General features: G+C 45.6%; 1 protein-coding gene and 1 pseudogene across 1 annotated transcript in view; both read right to left on the reverse strand.

Annotated features, from left to right (window-relative positions):
- RGSL1 (regulator of G-protein signaling like 1) overlaps nt 1–12,049 on the reverse strand; it is a 38,294-nt gene extending 26,245 nt beyond the window's left edge. Inside the window, exons 1-10 of the mRNA XM_015569890.1 lie at nt 11,926–12,049; nt 11,737–11,819; nt 10,419–10,493; nt 8,871–9,000; nt 7,290–7,394; nt 6,147–6,308; nt 4,141–5,108; nt 1,996–2,058; nt 1,378–1,600; nt 721–834 (exon numbers count right to left, since the gene is read on the reverse strand). Of these exons, the coding sequence (XP_015425376.1) occupies nt 721–834; nt 1,378–1,600; nt 1,996–2,058; nt 4,141–5,108; nt 6,147–6,308; nt 7,290–7,394; nt 8,871–9,000; nt 10,419–10,493; nt 11,737–11,819; nt 11,926–12,049 (2,047 nt within the window). The remainder of the gene's footprint in view (nt 1–720; nt 835–1,377; nt 1,601–1,995; nt 2,059–4,140; nt 5,109–6,146; nt 6,309–7,289; nt 7,395–8,870; nt 9,001–10,418; nt 10,494–11,736; nt 11,820–11,925) is intronic.
- A 1,709-nt stretch (nt 12,050–13,758) lies between these two features.
- LOC102766014 lies at nt 13,759–14,399 on the reverse strand (annotated as a pseudogene).
- Nucleotides 14,400–14,857: the final 458 nt, after the last annotated feature.

Raw genomic sequence — 14,857 nt, forward strand, 5'->3', positions numbered from 1 at the left:
TATATATATATATATTATTAAATATGTGTAGTAAAATTATCAGAAGGAAATAGAATGAAGCAGGGCAGATACTTGAAGAGATAATAACTGGAATTTTCCTAAAACTGACAAAGGACAAGTCAGAAATGCAGGAAGTCTTGAAACTCATTCTGGGAGTTGCCTCCAACAAAGGGCTCTGCCTGACCCAAGGTCAGACCCTCCTGAGGGACAGCCACACCCCATGTGAGTTGATACAGACGTTATAACAGCCCCTTGCCTCAGTGAGGGACCATGCTGAAGTGCCACCTGGCTCTCCAGCTTCTTAGGGGGATATGAGGAGGTCTACTGTAACCGCCTAACAGTCAGTGCCTACCTCTTCCTAGTGCTGCTTTCCTCCCATTCCCTTACAGGTGCTATTCCCAACAAACCTCCTTCTATACATCTTTGACTCCAGGGAACTTCGCAGAAGATAAACCTGCATTATTTAAAAGCCCAGAGTAATAACTAGGCAAGAAGGTAGGAATTAACTATTTTCATCCTCATCCTCGTTCACTTATCATCGCATCTCATTTTCATGATGCCCTTCTATGACTTTGTAGGAGGGGGCAGGAGCTGGGAGACAAGTCTGACCATCCCTATTTCAAACAAAGCACGGTTCCCCTTTTGGTTTTTGGCTCATTGCGTTGGGGGATTCTTTCGTACTGGGCTGTCTCCAATCTTTCTGTGGATTTAAACACTTACCCGTCTTACTAGTAGGTGCTTTTTCACAATATATTTTGTAGTCCTCACTTATCTTCTCTATGGCCACCTTTGGATACTTGTAGCAGAGTTCCTCAAAGGACATTTTCTCTATATCTATCAAGTAGATAAAAACAGAGGCGAGTCTAGTTGACCACTCTGGGGTCAAAGATTGATATGCTTTTGTTGAAAGTATTGCCTTTTACACATTATTTAAGTACGACAATAATGTCCTAATGGAATGTCTATACGCAAGGAACACAAGTTCTCTAAGCCAGATTAGAAGCAAGGAAAGACCGTGGGCCACCCCTCTAACGTGGGAGGATTCTGTCCTTATTTGAGACACCTGACCCGTGGGGACCTTCTGCCCAGTCACACCCAGTTGTCCTTGAACTCTCCAGGGCAGTAGAGTGCTTTCTGATACTAGTGGAGTCCAGAAGGAATCCCAGCGTGTGGACTCACAGATGTCAGTTGTCCTTATGACAATGGCCACTGTTGTCCATAGCGCCTCTCAGCCAAGGGTGAGAGTGAAACATCCATCGGCTGCTTCCTGCATTGCACAGTGCTGACACACAGTACATAACCACTAGCTGTTAACGCTCCATAGTTCCCAGATGCCTATGTGTCAGGGATCGAAAAAATTATGGTGACGGCCCTCACCTGTCAGAAACACTGGAGACTTCAGTTCTACCCGGAGAGACCCGTCATGTCTCAGGTCCTCAGTAGCTAGTTTTCTCCACTGCGCCGAATCCATTTCCTCCATGTTAGCCAGACCCTGGCTTAGTGCCAGGGACTCCTCCAATCTCTTATAAAGAAGCATGTTCTCTTGTTTGCTTATAGAGTCTTTCTTATGCTTCCTCGTGTGGTTGACATTGGCCTGAGTCTAAGAGAAGGGGGAGGGGGACAGACAGTATTTGCTACAGGAACTAGACCAGAAGCAAGACTTTTGTAACAGCCCAGTCCTCCTGTGTCTCCCTGTCAGGCGGACTGAGGCTGGTGGTTTTCAATTTGCTCAGATCCATTGCAAACCCATTTCCTATAACGGAGAAATTCGATGTGACTCTTAAAGTCAGCTTAGGCACTGAGTCTTTTGCCTTGAGAGCTTTATGTTTAAGCATCAGGGACCATGTCAAACCCCCCAGTAGCCTCTAGGAAAAAAACACACACCAGACTTTCATTTACTTTAACGAATAAGGCTTCTAAAAGAGCAGTTACTCTCTTTTCTCCCCTCAACCTTATCAACCTTATGATTCATCCCCAACTCAAAGTCCCTCCTACTGCATAAGTGAGAAACAAGGAGTCCTCTTCATTCAGGAATTCATCATACCAGGAGCTGAGCATCTGCAAGTCAAACACGACATAAGGACATAAGCGTTAGGAGGTGTGCTCAGCCTGCTGGTTGTTTACCTGGAAGAAGTGTAGGCTGCCAATTCCGGAGTCTCTAGTTTGGAGATACAATGGAACAGCAAACATTAGCCATGACCAACCAGCACGTTCCTCTGTCTTTCTAAATTTGCAGCTCACGCAGCCTCTCTCTGAACCTCAGAGGATAGTAACCGATACTTAAGAAGAGGTACAACGAATAGTTTACTGAAGGACACCTCTTAAATCTTTGTTCCTTTCCAAAGTCAATACTTAAGAAGAGGTACAACGAGTAGTTTACTGAAGGACAGCTATTTGACACCTCTTAAATCTTTGTTCCTTTCCAAAGTACTATCTCATCTGATTCTCAAAATTGTCCTGAAAACCAACCATCTTCTTTTGGTGTGTCTACTCTTGATATCTCCTCCTTGAAGACCTTGCCCACTTGTGAAAATTATTTCATTACATTAAAATAAACAAACAAACAAAGCCCAATAATAACAACAGAAAGCTAAGCGTTAGTGCTTAGCTGGGTTTATCTATCTATACCCTCACGTTCATTCATTTATTTATCTGATGAATACGTTCTCAGTGCCTCTCACGTGCCAGACACCGTGCCCATTGTTGAGAATATACAGATCAATATGCTGTAAGCCTGGTTCTCGAGGAGCTCACCTTCTAGCATGACGGCACATGCCACCATAGAGGTGTGGGCAAAGTTCCCTGGGAGCGGAGAGGAGGGAGCACATTTCACAAGAGGTAGGGAGCCTCTAGACTTCCAGAACTGAAGAACTGTGCACAGGAGAGCTGTGGCTGTGGATCCACTGGACTGATCTGGTCCCATACAACCCAGATGTGCAACCCTGGATAATTATTCTGTACTGGAAATTGTGCTGGACTTAGAGCCAAGAACTCCTAGAACTCCTAGGTTCTGCCCCTTGTTCCTCTCCCAGTCTGCTGTGGGCCTTGAGCTAATACTCTTACCCTCTCTGAGTCTCACTTTCCTCATTGTACAAATGCCAGTACTACCCTTTATGCCTCTGAGAGGTGCTAGGAAGCCTCGAGGAGGTAATGTGTTTTATAAGGTAAATAAATTATAACGCACTAAAAAATTTGCTACTTACATCTATTTGCCCTTCCAGATCTACTCTCTACCCTTTCTTTACCAGGCTTATGCCTTGGGAAATTAACCTGTATGGACCACATCAACAAGCTCCCATGACCTCTGGTTGGGTTTATCCAGTCAGGAGTCCTAACAGGAGATGGGAAGGCAGGAGCCGATATCTATTCCCCTTGGTCCCTCCCAGCCAGATCACTATGGACTGGCTACATCCCTCTACTGACGATTACAGCTCCCGCCAAGCACTCCATTCCATATAGCTCTTCTGGTAACTATTCCCTCTCCTCCACTGTTCTGGCCTAAGAGTGATAAAAGTGGTCCACCATTACTGGCCCTGGGGTACTGCACTATCCTCTGTAGTTTCCCTACTCTCGCGCCCACTACCTTGTAATTAGTCCCTTTTATTGGATGCTCGTCTGTTTCCCAGCTGACTCCGCCATTTGTTTTCTCCCAAGATCTTGATGATACAACAATCAAGCAACGGGCCTTACTTCCTTTGAGTCTTTAGGATGGTCCCCTGCTTTTATCTCATGTTTTGGGATAAGAATAAACCCTTCTCCACTGGCCATTTTCTTGTTGGCTATTCTAGGAAAGAAAGACCTTGCATTCTAATACACGATGTTCAGAACAGAGTTATGAAAACTTCCCTCAGTGGAACACTCAGAGGTTCATGGTTTTGGGAGACTCCACGTAAGGGGGAACTGAAGAAGGAATAAAAGGTGGATATTGACCACTCCCCCACCTCCATTCTACTTTGGAGTTTCGGCTGTTTCTTGGGAATCTGTACAGCCTGCTCTTAAAAAATTAATAGGCTCTTCAATAGGTGAAGGGTTATATGGGTAATTATATCATTAACTTAGTATAGATGAGCAGATAGGATCTTAGGTCAGTTTTGACCCCATCTTCCAGATCTTAACCCATCTTGGTAAGGTGTGACCTACCTGGCAGATCTCCTCCTGGGCTTTGGGTATCCAGGGGTTCATATTCCCAGAAGGCAGCAGCTCCTTCAGACCCTCAATGGTTTGGGATTTGAGTGGTAAGCGTGGACCAATCTGTTCATTCAGGTAGAGCTCACAGATCCGGTTGCCCAGTATGTGCCAAAAGGTGGCATTCCCAGTCTTCCTGTTATTCATCAGGACATTGAGGAAATGGTGCAGGTCCTGCCAGAGGTCCAGGAGTTGGATCTCCATTTTCAAATTCAGCTTCTTCAGGTGGTCCCGGAAGGGACTCCCTGCAAAGGCATCAGCACACAAGGCCCAGTGGGTGCACCCCAAGGAGAGTCTTTTCTTGATGGCCCCCTTGATTGTCAAACGGGGGGAGTGACGGATGATGGGGGTGGCCATCCTCAGGTGGGTAGAGATCTTTGTCTCAAAGAGGCCCTCCATGTGGAGATGGCTCTTGGCTTTCTTCTTCATGTTGGACTTCTTGGCACTGAGACCGTCCTTTCCCAGGGAACTGGTTATTCCCTCCTTTGAAGAGGCCATTTTCAGGGAAGGCATGTGTACAACCACTTTCTCCTGAAGAGAGATCTTCTGGGAGGACACAGAATTGTCGCCTGGCTTGGTATCCAATTCTAGAGACCACGAGGCATGGTCTATCAACTGCCACATCTTCCGTTTGATCTTCCTGCTCGAGTACCACCTCTGGGGGTGGCAGGACTTCTTGATGCTCATGTTCAGAGGGAGCTCTCCTAAATGGGAACAGCAAAGACTGCACTGGCGAGTCTCATACTCTTGCATCAGATGCTGGCATGAATCCTCCTTAGCTATGATGGTCTTGGCATGAATGTGGAAGTTGGGAAGCCAATAGCTCTGGAGTTTGAACAGAGCCACTTTCTGCATGTTGCTCAAGATCTCCCGCCTGGTGGTTGACTGGTTGGGATGCCAGATGGAAAGGTTCAGGAGCGACTCTGGAAAGAAGGCAGAGAGACGGAAGATGAAAAACGATGTGGCGCCAGTGAGCTTTTGAAGTTTTTCCGAAAGTTTTTTGATTAGAATTTCATTGGTTCCTCACGCAACCCAAGGCTGTGAGGAGGTCAAATACATGGTGGATTCAAGTTTACGATTTGCTCAGCACAGTGACCCCTTTCTCTGATTACCTTCCTTTTCCCCCCAGATAAATAAGTCATTCTAGGGGATTCTTCAAGTTATTTTTTAGACTATAGAATGTTATTGTAAAGAAAAGCAAACATCACATGAAAACTTGTGTAAGAACATGTACCTCTGAATGGGTTTCTCGGGATCAGATCTGACAGGAGGAAGGACTTTGGACAATAATTTGAAGGAGTCTTTATTAGCCCTGATTTTAATGCCATCAATTCTCAATGATCTCTATGAATTAAGAGTAGCGTGACTAATCCCCAAGAGCAAATCTGGAACACATTTGTGTTTGGGTTAGCAATGCCTCCTCACTGCATGTTCTAGAGAAGAGGTTGGCGGCTTTGTCTGTGAAGGGCCAGCTAGTAAATAGTTCAGGCTTTGTGGGCCACCTACAGTCTTTGTTGCACACTTGTCTTCTTTAACCCTTTAAAAATATAAAAACATTCTTAGTTCATAGGCCACATGTACTTCACTTGACCCGTGGGCTGCAGTTTATTCTAAAGAATCCCAATTGAAAAAAAAGAGAAAAAGAAAAAAGGACAAGCCCTGCAGGCTCAGAGATGGAGGAGGCATGCAATTACCTTGTTCCAATTCCTCTTCACTCCATCCAGCAAAACATCACTGGCAAGTAAAAGCTCAGGAAGAGGCCAGTACCAGCCTAAGGACAAATGGTCTCTCCCATCCCTCCCCTGTTATGGGCTGGGTCTCCCACTGGCATCCCTGATGCATAGAAGATGGAAAGGGTGGCAGTGTGCAAAGCCAGAGACTGAGGGCTATCAGACACTGGATTGATTTTTTTGGTTACATCTCCCAGGGATTTTACTTCAGATACACTTTATAGTTCTTACTGATGTTCATGTTGCAGAGGGTCACGACCCGTGAGCCCTCCTGAAGATGGGTGGCCTTCAGCATGAGGAGGAGAGATAGGTAGTGGTCTCTCAATTCCAAGTCCATCTCATCTATGCCCAGGATCTTCTCAGCAAGGATCCAGAAATCCACCAGCTCTTCACCTACAGATCAGACAGGGGAGGCACAGAGCTACACCCCTATCTATCCCCTTCAGTGGTTGCATCTGGGTGTGGCAGCTGATACCCCCACCACCCACCTGCTCTACTGCCTCCAACATTAGCCACTCCTCTGGGTCAAGGCACCATCTCCAGAAATGTCCTAATATGGGGGCAGATGGGAGTCATGGGGGAAGGGAATTAATGGATAGGGATCTTTTGTGACTTTTTTGTTAGAAAAACTGTCACTTTAAGAAAAACGGCACAACTCTGAAGATGGATCATGAGACATTGGAGTTTGGTCCAAAAAATAAAGACAGAGGGAAAAGCAAATTTCCAAGATGATGGACCCAGAGTAGCTAGCAGAAGGACACTGGGGCCAAAATGTGCCAAACACTATGTTCCTTGTTTCATAATTGTCAGGGCTGAAGTCCTTGTGACAAACTGAATGATAGTTCTTCTCTCCATGTTCCCTGGAGATCCAGGATGTCACCCTTAAACCAAGGCTTGTCCCTGAGTAAAACTTAACATTACTGAACTGTCCAAGCTGTTGGCCTCCCAGTATCCACCAACTACTGGACCCAAAAGAGCAGAAAGAGATGCATCCCAACACGTTCGCCACAAGGATTTATTTATTTACTTGTTCCTTGTCTGTCTCCCCACCATCGTGGCAGCTTTATGACGTGGGGATTTAGTATAGCTCTCATTCACCGCTGTATCCCCACCTACCAGCACAGTGGCTGCCAGAGAGTGGTGCTCAATCACTATTGTTGAATGAATGAACAAATGAGTGAGCGAAAGGGACTCAGAATGCATTTGCCCTAACCTACACTATGAATCCCAGTTTTAAAAGACTTTACTCAAATTGCATTATAAGTAATTTTTTATATTCACCACAGACACACAGAACTATCAGTAAGGGCTCTGGGGCATCCTAGAAACTGTTGAGAACTTGCAAAGGCCCCAGGAAGAACTCCAAGAACCCACCTGCACTGCCCTTGAGGTAGGTACAGAAGCGCCACATCCCTCTGACCCCGCCAATGCATTTCTGGAGTAGCCACTGGTCTGCCTTTTTCCATCTCATCATCTTGGCTGCCAGGAAAAGTCCATGGTGAGAGAGAGTGAGCTCTGTCCTCGGCTCCTCTCTCAGCCTCCTGCACGGTCAGTCCCCCATTCGCTCAGTGAGGAGAAATGGTGGATAGTTAGATGAGTTGGGTCCTGATTATGTGGTGCTTTAGAAACTAGGCACCAAGCCCTCTACTGATATGCATCAAGTGACATGTGAGAGACCCACAAGCACACGTACAATCCAAAATCAAAAACACCCTCCTACCAAGGCCCTTTGCCTTCTACCGTCCCCTCATGACAGTAATTCTACCAACCCAGTTTCCCCAATACGTATATGGCAGGAGAGAGAGAGCATAGCAGTGATTCGTTACAACATTTTACTCAATGGAATCTCCTGGATCTTAACCTTCCCTGGGTGGAGCCTATCTGATTTCCTTTGGTTAGTTGAGCTGAAAGTAAAGTTACCAATTCAATCCTAGATGGAGATTTTATTCATTCATTCTTTCAACAAATATTTATTACACGTCTACTAAGTGCCAAGTACCATTCCAGGTGTTTGGGATACATTAGCAAACAACAAAAATTCCTGCCCTCAAGGAGCTTATAGTCTAGTGAATGAGACAGACAATGAACAATCAGTATAACAACAACATTATCTGGAAAAGTTGAAGCACTACAGGAAAAAATGAAAAAGTAGAGAAGGGTCGGGAGTGCTAAGGCAGAGGTTGGACAAGTGGGCATTATGGTCTTCATGGGATAGGTGAGAACTTCACAGAGATTTGAGGAGATGAGAGTGGGAGCCAATGTGGATATGGAGGAAGAGCATTCCAGGAAGAGTAAACAGCCAGTGCAAAGCTTTGAAATAGAAATATGCCTAACATGTTTAAGGAACTGCAAGAGGGCCAATGTGGTGGAAATGGAGTGATTGAGGAGGGGCATAGGAGGAGATGAGGTCAGAAGGGAAATGAGGCCAGGTCTCTAGGCCCTTGAAGGCCATTGTAGGGGTGTTGGATTTCACACTGAGAAAGCAGCCATTGGTGCAGGGGTGGTGAGTGGTGAGTAGAGGAATGACATGATCTGAATTAAATGCTGAAAGGCTCACCCTGACTGCTTTGAGCAGCAGAACAAGAGCAGAACCAAGGAGTCTAAGATGATTTCAGTGGCCAGGTGAGAAATGATGGTGGCTGAGACCAGGTGGTGGCAATGAAGGTGGTGAGATATGTTTGATTTTGCATAGAGTTCAGGCAATTTTGTCATGTTCTGTGGCCACCACTCATTCTGTCATTTATGAATGTAGTGAGACAACGGCCAGCCCATTTGACTCCTGCTTATTGATCTAGGTAACAATTTTCCAGCTCAAGATTTTACCTATTGTCACAACACAGACCGAGCCACCTGCATGTCTAAGGCTATAAAAGTAGCCACTATTTGTATGTTACTGTAGGACTAACACACAGCCTGGCTTCCCATATTTCTTCATACTTATACCTTCATGCTTACCTCCTTCTGGGGAATTAATGAAACTGATGAGCTCTTGACAAAGAATGTAATGGAAACACAAGTTGGTTTTACAGAAGAAAGGTAACCGGTATTTTCCCAGCCAGGTCAATAATCCTTTGTACTTTGGAATCTAGAGTCCAAACAAAATAGGAACAGAAAAGAGAAATGGAACTGAACTGCAAAGAAATGCAGCTTAGAAAAGGGCAACAAATAACCTAACACTTGCTGAGTCTGGCCCAGAGATTAAAAATAGAACCTAAAGAAACTGAAGACTTGAACTGAGGCTCCCAAAGGAGTGAACGGATTGGTACAAAAGAAATATTCGTGGGTGAAGCTGTTTTAAAAAAAGATCTAAGTCACCCAGCTGATGTGGCTCAGTGGTTGAGCGTTGACCTATGAACCACGAGGTCACCGTTCAATTCCTGGTCAGTGCACATGCCCAGATTTCAGGCTCAATCCCCAGTGGGGGTCATGCAAGAGGCAGCTGATCAATGATTCTCCCTCATTATTGATGTTTCTATCTCTTTCCCGCTCCCTCTCCCTTCCTCTCTGAAATCATGACCCCAGAGAGGGTCAAAATCATATCCATTTTGAAATAAGATCTAAGTCTTGCTTGATAGAAGAGGAGCAGAAGAGACTTTGGTGTTGAGTCATAACTCTATTCAATGTGCTTCTTTATAAGCACATTTATAATATTTTGCAGGCTCCCAACCCATATCAACTGCACAGCGTGTACAAAAACACACAAAGACTCACACATAACATCAGTTAGAGTACAGGATGGATCCCTGAGACACTGAGCCACCAGAGAAAGGAGGAAAAAACTAAAATGTTTACATTTCGGAGTTCTAGGAATACTGAATGTAACAGTCAGAGCGGGGTGTCTTTCTCAGCTCTCCAGATCCCAGGGGAAAACAAAACCTTGCTGTGAGCAGGGATTAGGATGATCTGTCTGAGACTATCTGCCGCGGCAGGGTATGTGGGAGCCATTGGTATGTCTGACATTCATACGGTGGAAAAGGATACTAGTAATGGGAAGGGGGAGAAGGGACATATAAAGAGGGAAAAGTGAGACAAATCTCTGGAGGAGAGTGGCGGAGTAGGTATTCGGAATTGCAGAGTGGCATCTGACCTTGAGCTACACCTTATCATGCAAATTACTACGTAGCCCATGGCCTGTGACTGCCTACCCCACACCCACGTCAGGCATTGCCAATCAATTCCCAGACTCTTTCTGGCTTAGGTGTGGCCTCAGAGTTCTTTTCAACACAGTGCTTCAAGCATCTACGACCCAACCAGTCACAGTGAGCATGAGAGATGAAGTCCCATTTGCTAACCCTCGATTGGAATATAAAAGAAGGAACTCACCAGCACCTCTTGGACAAGTGATAAGAATGCACAAAGGAGAAATGTCTAACTGGCTTGATACTGTTTGCTCTACTCACCTGCTTTCCTTTCTCCCTCTCCCTCTCCCAATCACACTTCCCATTCAGCTCCCTCAACCCCCCACCCCAAGATGGCCGCCACTGAAGTAAGGTCCTTACTCACCAAGTCATGAGGTATTTCTGGCCACAAGCTCCATTGTGCATTTTCAACTGTATAAAATGGTGTCTGACCGAAGACCTGCAAAAGAAAACTAGGAAACAGCCAAAGGGGTAGAGCTTCTCCACATGAACATGTCACAGGGCATCACAGCCACAGGGGAAGAGAGGTTCCATTGCTTTCCTATTTCAGGGGACATTCATTCTTAAATGTACTCCACTGAATCAACTCACCTTGCCCCAAAACACCCAAAGTAGATGAAATGACAAGATTTGTTTATCTTTTGGCACCGCCCTGGGAGTTATCTTGCCTGTGTGCAAAGGCCAAAGCCCAAGCTATTAAAAGGTGTTGACTTTTGTGTATTTTGTATATTAATTGGCTAAAGCCAACGGTCTAAACTCTTTCATAGAGAGAAACAGCTTTGGATTTGCCTGAACTCTTGAGCTGGAGAAAGTGGAAAGGACCAAGGATATGAAGATTAGGGGTATTGATTACTTATGGAGTCATTAGGTGTCCAAAACTGATAGATAATTCTAGCCTTTTGTCATGGAGCAGAGCCTGTGACCTAGGGAACCAGGTGGGAGGTGATAAGGATCTAAAGGCAAAAAGGATGGGACAGATAGGAGAGATTTTTTACAAAGTAAAATGCCAGACCTCTTACTGTTTGAAGGTTGGGGAGAGGCGGTAACAAGAGGGAGGAGTTTTGGGGTAACAGGTTTAGCTGCCTGGATGGATGGTGGTGCCAGCAACATGGTAAAAAAGAGGAAAGATGAAGAGCCCTCTCAGAGCAGGTCTTTGGGGTGATTCTCACACATACTGTTACCTCTGCCAGTGTCATGAAAGGTTCCAGAAGTAATACTAAGACATTTTATTAGTTGCAAAGTGCTAAGGGGCACAGAGGCAGGGAAAATAAGTCCCATTGGAAGGACACCTGGGGATTCCTTAAGGAGAACAGGACTTAAGCAGCGATTTGAAAAATGGTTAAGACTTTGGACGGTGGAACTACAGAAACTAAGAACACAGCTCAGCAGAGGTGCGGAGGAGGAAGAATGCCAGGGGTGCCCCTTTGGTAGACTACTGGGTACTGGCAGAGGGTGTGATGGGCAGGTAAAGGCAATTAAGGAGGTGGGGACGTAGGATTGGATTATATCAATGATGGGAAGCTCCTGAATATATAAAGGAAATTCTAATTCATTTTTACTTGCTCAAAGTGAAAAGTTTTTATTTGGTAAGTTTATTTTTTTTAAAGGCACATGGCTCAGTGAGATTCACTACTTGTCTGTTGATGAAACATGTGGATTTAAGTCCGGGTGAGAAAACTTACCGGGAGAGAAAGAAACGTGTTGAAAAAATCAGCAAAGATTTCATCCTCCAGCAGAATTATGAGATTTGTAGAACAGATTATCTCTAGATGGGGAGAAAAAACAAACACACTCACGAACCAGAATTGTACTCGGGATGAGAAAACGAAGCAACTGGATGGGTCATTTCACATCGCCAAATCTCAGCTGACCGTGGCCTCTGGGGTCATCTAACTCAATTTCCGCCCCACCCCCAAGACTCTCCTCTGCAGTATCACTCCGCTTGAGCACCCCCAGCTGTGGGGAGCTCACGGCCTCCCAGGGCTGCCACGCCATTTATGAAAAGAGGAACTGGTTAGGAAGATTCTTCCTATTGTGAACTGCCTTCCTTTATCTTCTTTCTACGGACAGAAATTCTACCCTCTGAAGCTTCACAGGATTAAGTCCTCTTAAGTGGGGCAGTGCTCTCACATTGATGAAGACATCACAACCTTCTGCTTATCTCCAACCCCTCTTGCTAGTCATTAAGCAATTCTTCAACCGCCTCTTTGCCATCTGGTTCCCCTTGTGTTGGCTGGAGTGTCTAGTACAACTCAAACCATCTGCACTCACCCCAGGGAAGGACACAGACAACTGCTGTCCATATCGCATGTTTTATCACTGTGGCCGGAAGTAGGGTTAGCTGTGGGTGCTCTCTCATTTCACTGTTAACTCCACCATCCCTTATTTACTCAGTCACTTTTCAGAAACCAAGGGCAAGAATGTATATTTATTCCAGTCAAAGTGTAACTTATTGGGTTAGGCCCAACATTAAACCCAACGAGAGCTTATCTAAATATTGATCTGGTTGTGCAAAATATTTTCATTCTCCTTAGGCTTGATCACTGCACTGTCCAAGTTCATCTGAGGAGATAAATGTTGAACGTTACAAAGCCAAGCATGGAGACCACAGGTGGACGAGGTGACCCCTGTAAGTTAACTCTAATTCACTATCTCTGCTCTTAGAGCACAATGCTCAACTAGTGAATAATAAGCTAATTATTCTCTCGATGTTCCTCATTTGCCCATCACACCTAAAGTTTATAATGGGAGACTTATAAAATGAGCAACCTATATACTATAACTAGTCCTATCCCTCAGTCTGAACAACTGGTGTGAATAGTAAGTACCACTCACCACCACTACAGTATAGTTATGATAATATAAGAAAACTAAACAAGACTTCCATAACTTTTCCTGATGACACTTGATGATGATTGTCTTCATATAATAAAAATGGAAATAAAAGCTAAAACAACCAAACACTATTGTTACAGACTATGTCAGCTCATGCCCTCTGTTCCACAGACCTATTCTTTCTGCCACCTCGTGTTCTTAAAAAACCCAACAACACAGAGATAATTTATTTAAATCAGCAAATTCAGATTCTTCAAGCCCCAGTCCACAGTGGGAAGCCCTTCCTCCTCTCTCCCCTCACACCATCCCTTAGCCACAGCGAGGGGAAGGGAAATGAGGGGCCAGGAGGGCCTCCGCCAGGGCAGGTTCCTTCAGTGTGTGGCCAGCCCAGTCCAGTGGCGCAGGGGTGGCAGCTGCCACAGACCCCTCCCTATAAACTAAGTCCCTGCAGCCACAGCTGTGAGCGAGGCATATTTGTGGAAGGAAGGCCCAAAGGCATTGCTGCTGATGCCCAGCCAAGGAATGAACTGAAGGCACAGAGATCCGGGGAGAAGAGGTCTGAAGGAGGAGGAAAGGCCCTAAATTTTGGTCAGGGAAAAAGAAGAGACCAGTTGGTCCAGGTTTTGTGAGTTTGGAGAAGGGAATGTATTAATAAGCACAGGGGGAGAGGCTGCCATGGGCACCCCCAGAGGAGACACGCCAGGCCAGGCCCCCACCCTGGCAGAGGGGAGCTTGAGAGCTCCAGGGGCTCCTAGGGAATGCCACTGCTAAAACAAACAAACAAACAAATAAAATAATACATAAAATAATAAATACATAAAATAAAAATAAGCTGTCCAAGCGAGGGCAGGAGCAGGGCTGAGGATGGATCAGAAGAACTGGCATGACATCCCATAGCCAGTCATGCCTGCCTGAGATGACCTGTGGTTGGTGCCCATCTATAACCCAATCACGTTCTTGCCCTCTTGCAGCTAGTTGTCTGCTAAGTTCTGAGAGCCCTCCTTGGATTTCTTAAAAAACCAGTTGGGATCCCCAGAGAAAAACCCATCACCCAGGATACTGCCAGTCCACCCAGTTTCATCAGTGTCCTCTGCACACAGGCCACTTCTTTTCGTCCCAGAGGTCCCTTCTCTGGAAGATGTCGGTGCTACAGATGCCATAGCGCTTGGCTACTGACAGGAGCTGCGACATCTGCTCCATCCACATGAAGGCCACGGAGAAGACCTGGATCTTCTTCACTGGGCCACCCCTTGGGGTACACACAGCCCGTTAATGCGCTCACACAGCACCGTGTGCCAGCCCTGAGCCTATTCTGGATATTCTCACATCCTTGCCGCACTGGGCAGTGATCCACTGGATCAGGATCTGCTCCAGGTCTGCAATGTACTGCTTCGCAAACTCCTGCTGCACCTCCTGGCTCAGGCCACAGGCACGTGCCATTGGTCATTCTGAAAGGTGGTGGTGGCTGTGGGTAGCGTCGGGCGGGCTGGAGAGCCCATACTCCTGGTGGGGTTGCGGGGCAAGTGTTTGTATTTTAAATTTATATCCATGTTTTTTCTGTCTCCCTTCTCAGCCCTTTGCCCTTCCTTTTATAAGCATTCCCTGAGATATTTATTCTGTGCCATGTGGATGATTCCAAAATCTGTGTTTTTGGTCCAAACTTCTCTATCTCTAGTTCTAAATGCCCAAAGAGCTATGGGACATCTCTACACGAGCATCCACCAGCACCTTCATCTCAATATTTTCAATGCTGATCTGACTTTTTTTTTCTTCTTCATTCCAACCTGTTCCTTTTCTTGTATTCCCAATCTCTGTTACTGGAACCACAACTCATCCAATGATCTAAACCAGAAACCTGAAAATCACCTTTGATTCCTCTCTGTTTCTCTTTCTCTCTCTCTCTCTCTCTCTCTCTCTCTCTCTCTCTCTCTCTCTCTCTCTCTCTCTCTCCTCTCTCCTCTCTTCTTC

The sequence above is a fragment of the Myotis davidii genome, unplaced genomic scaffold (genome assembly GCF_000327345.1).
Source record: "Myotis davidii unplaced genomic scaffold, ASM32734v1 scaffold591, whole genome shotgun sequence".
Taxonomy (NCBI): Eukaryota; Metazoa; Chordata; class Mammalia; order Chiroptera; family Vespertilionidae; genus Myotis; species Myotis davidii.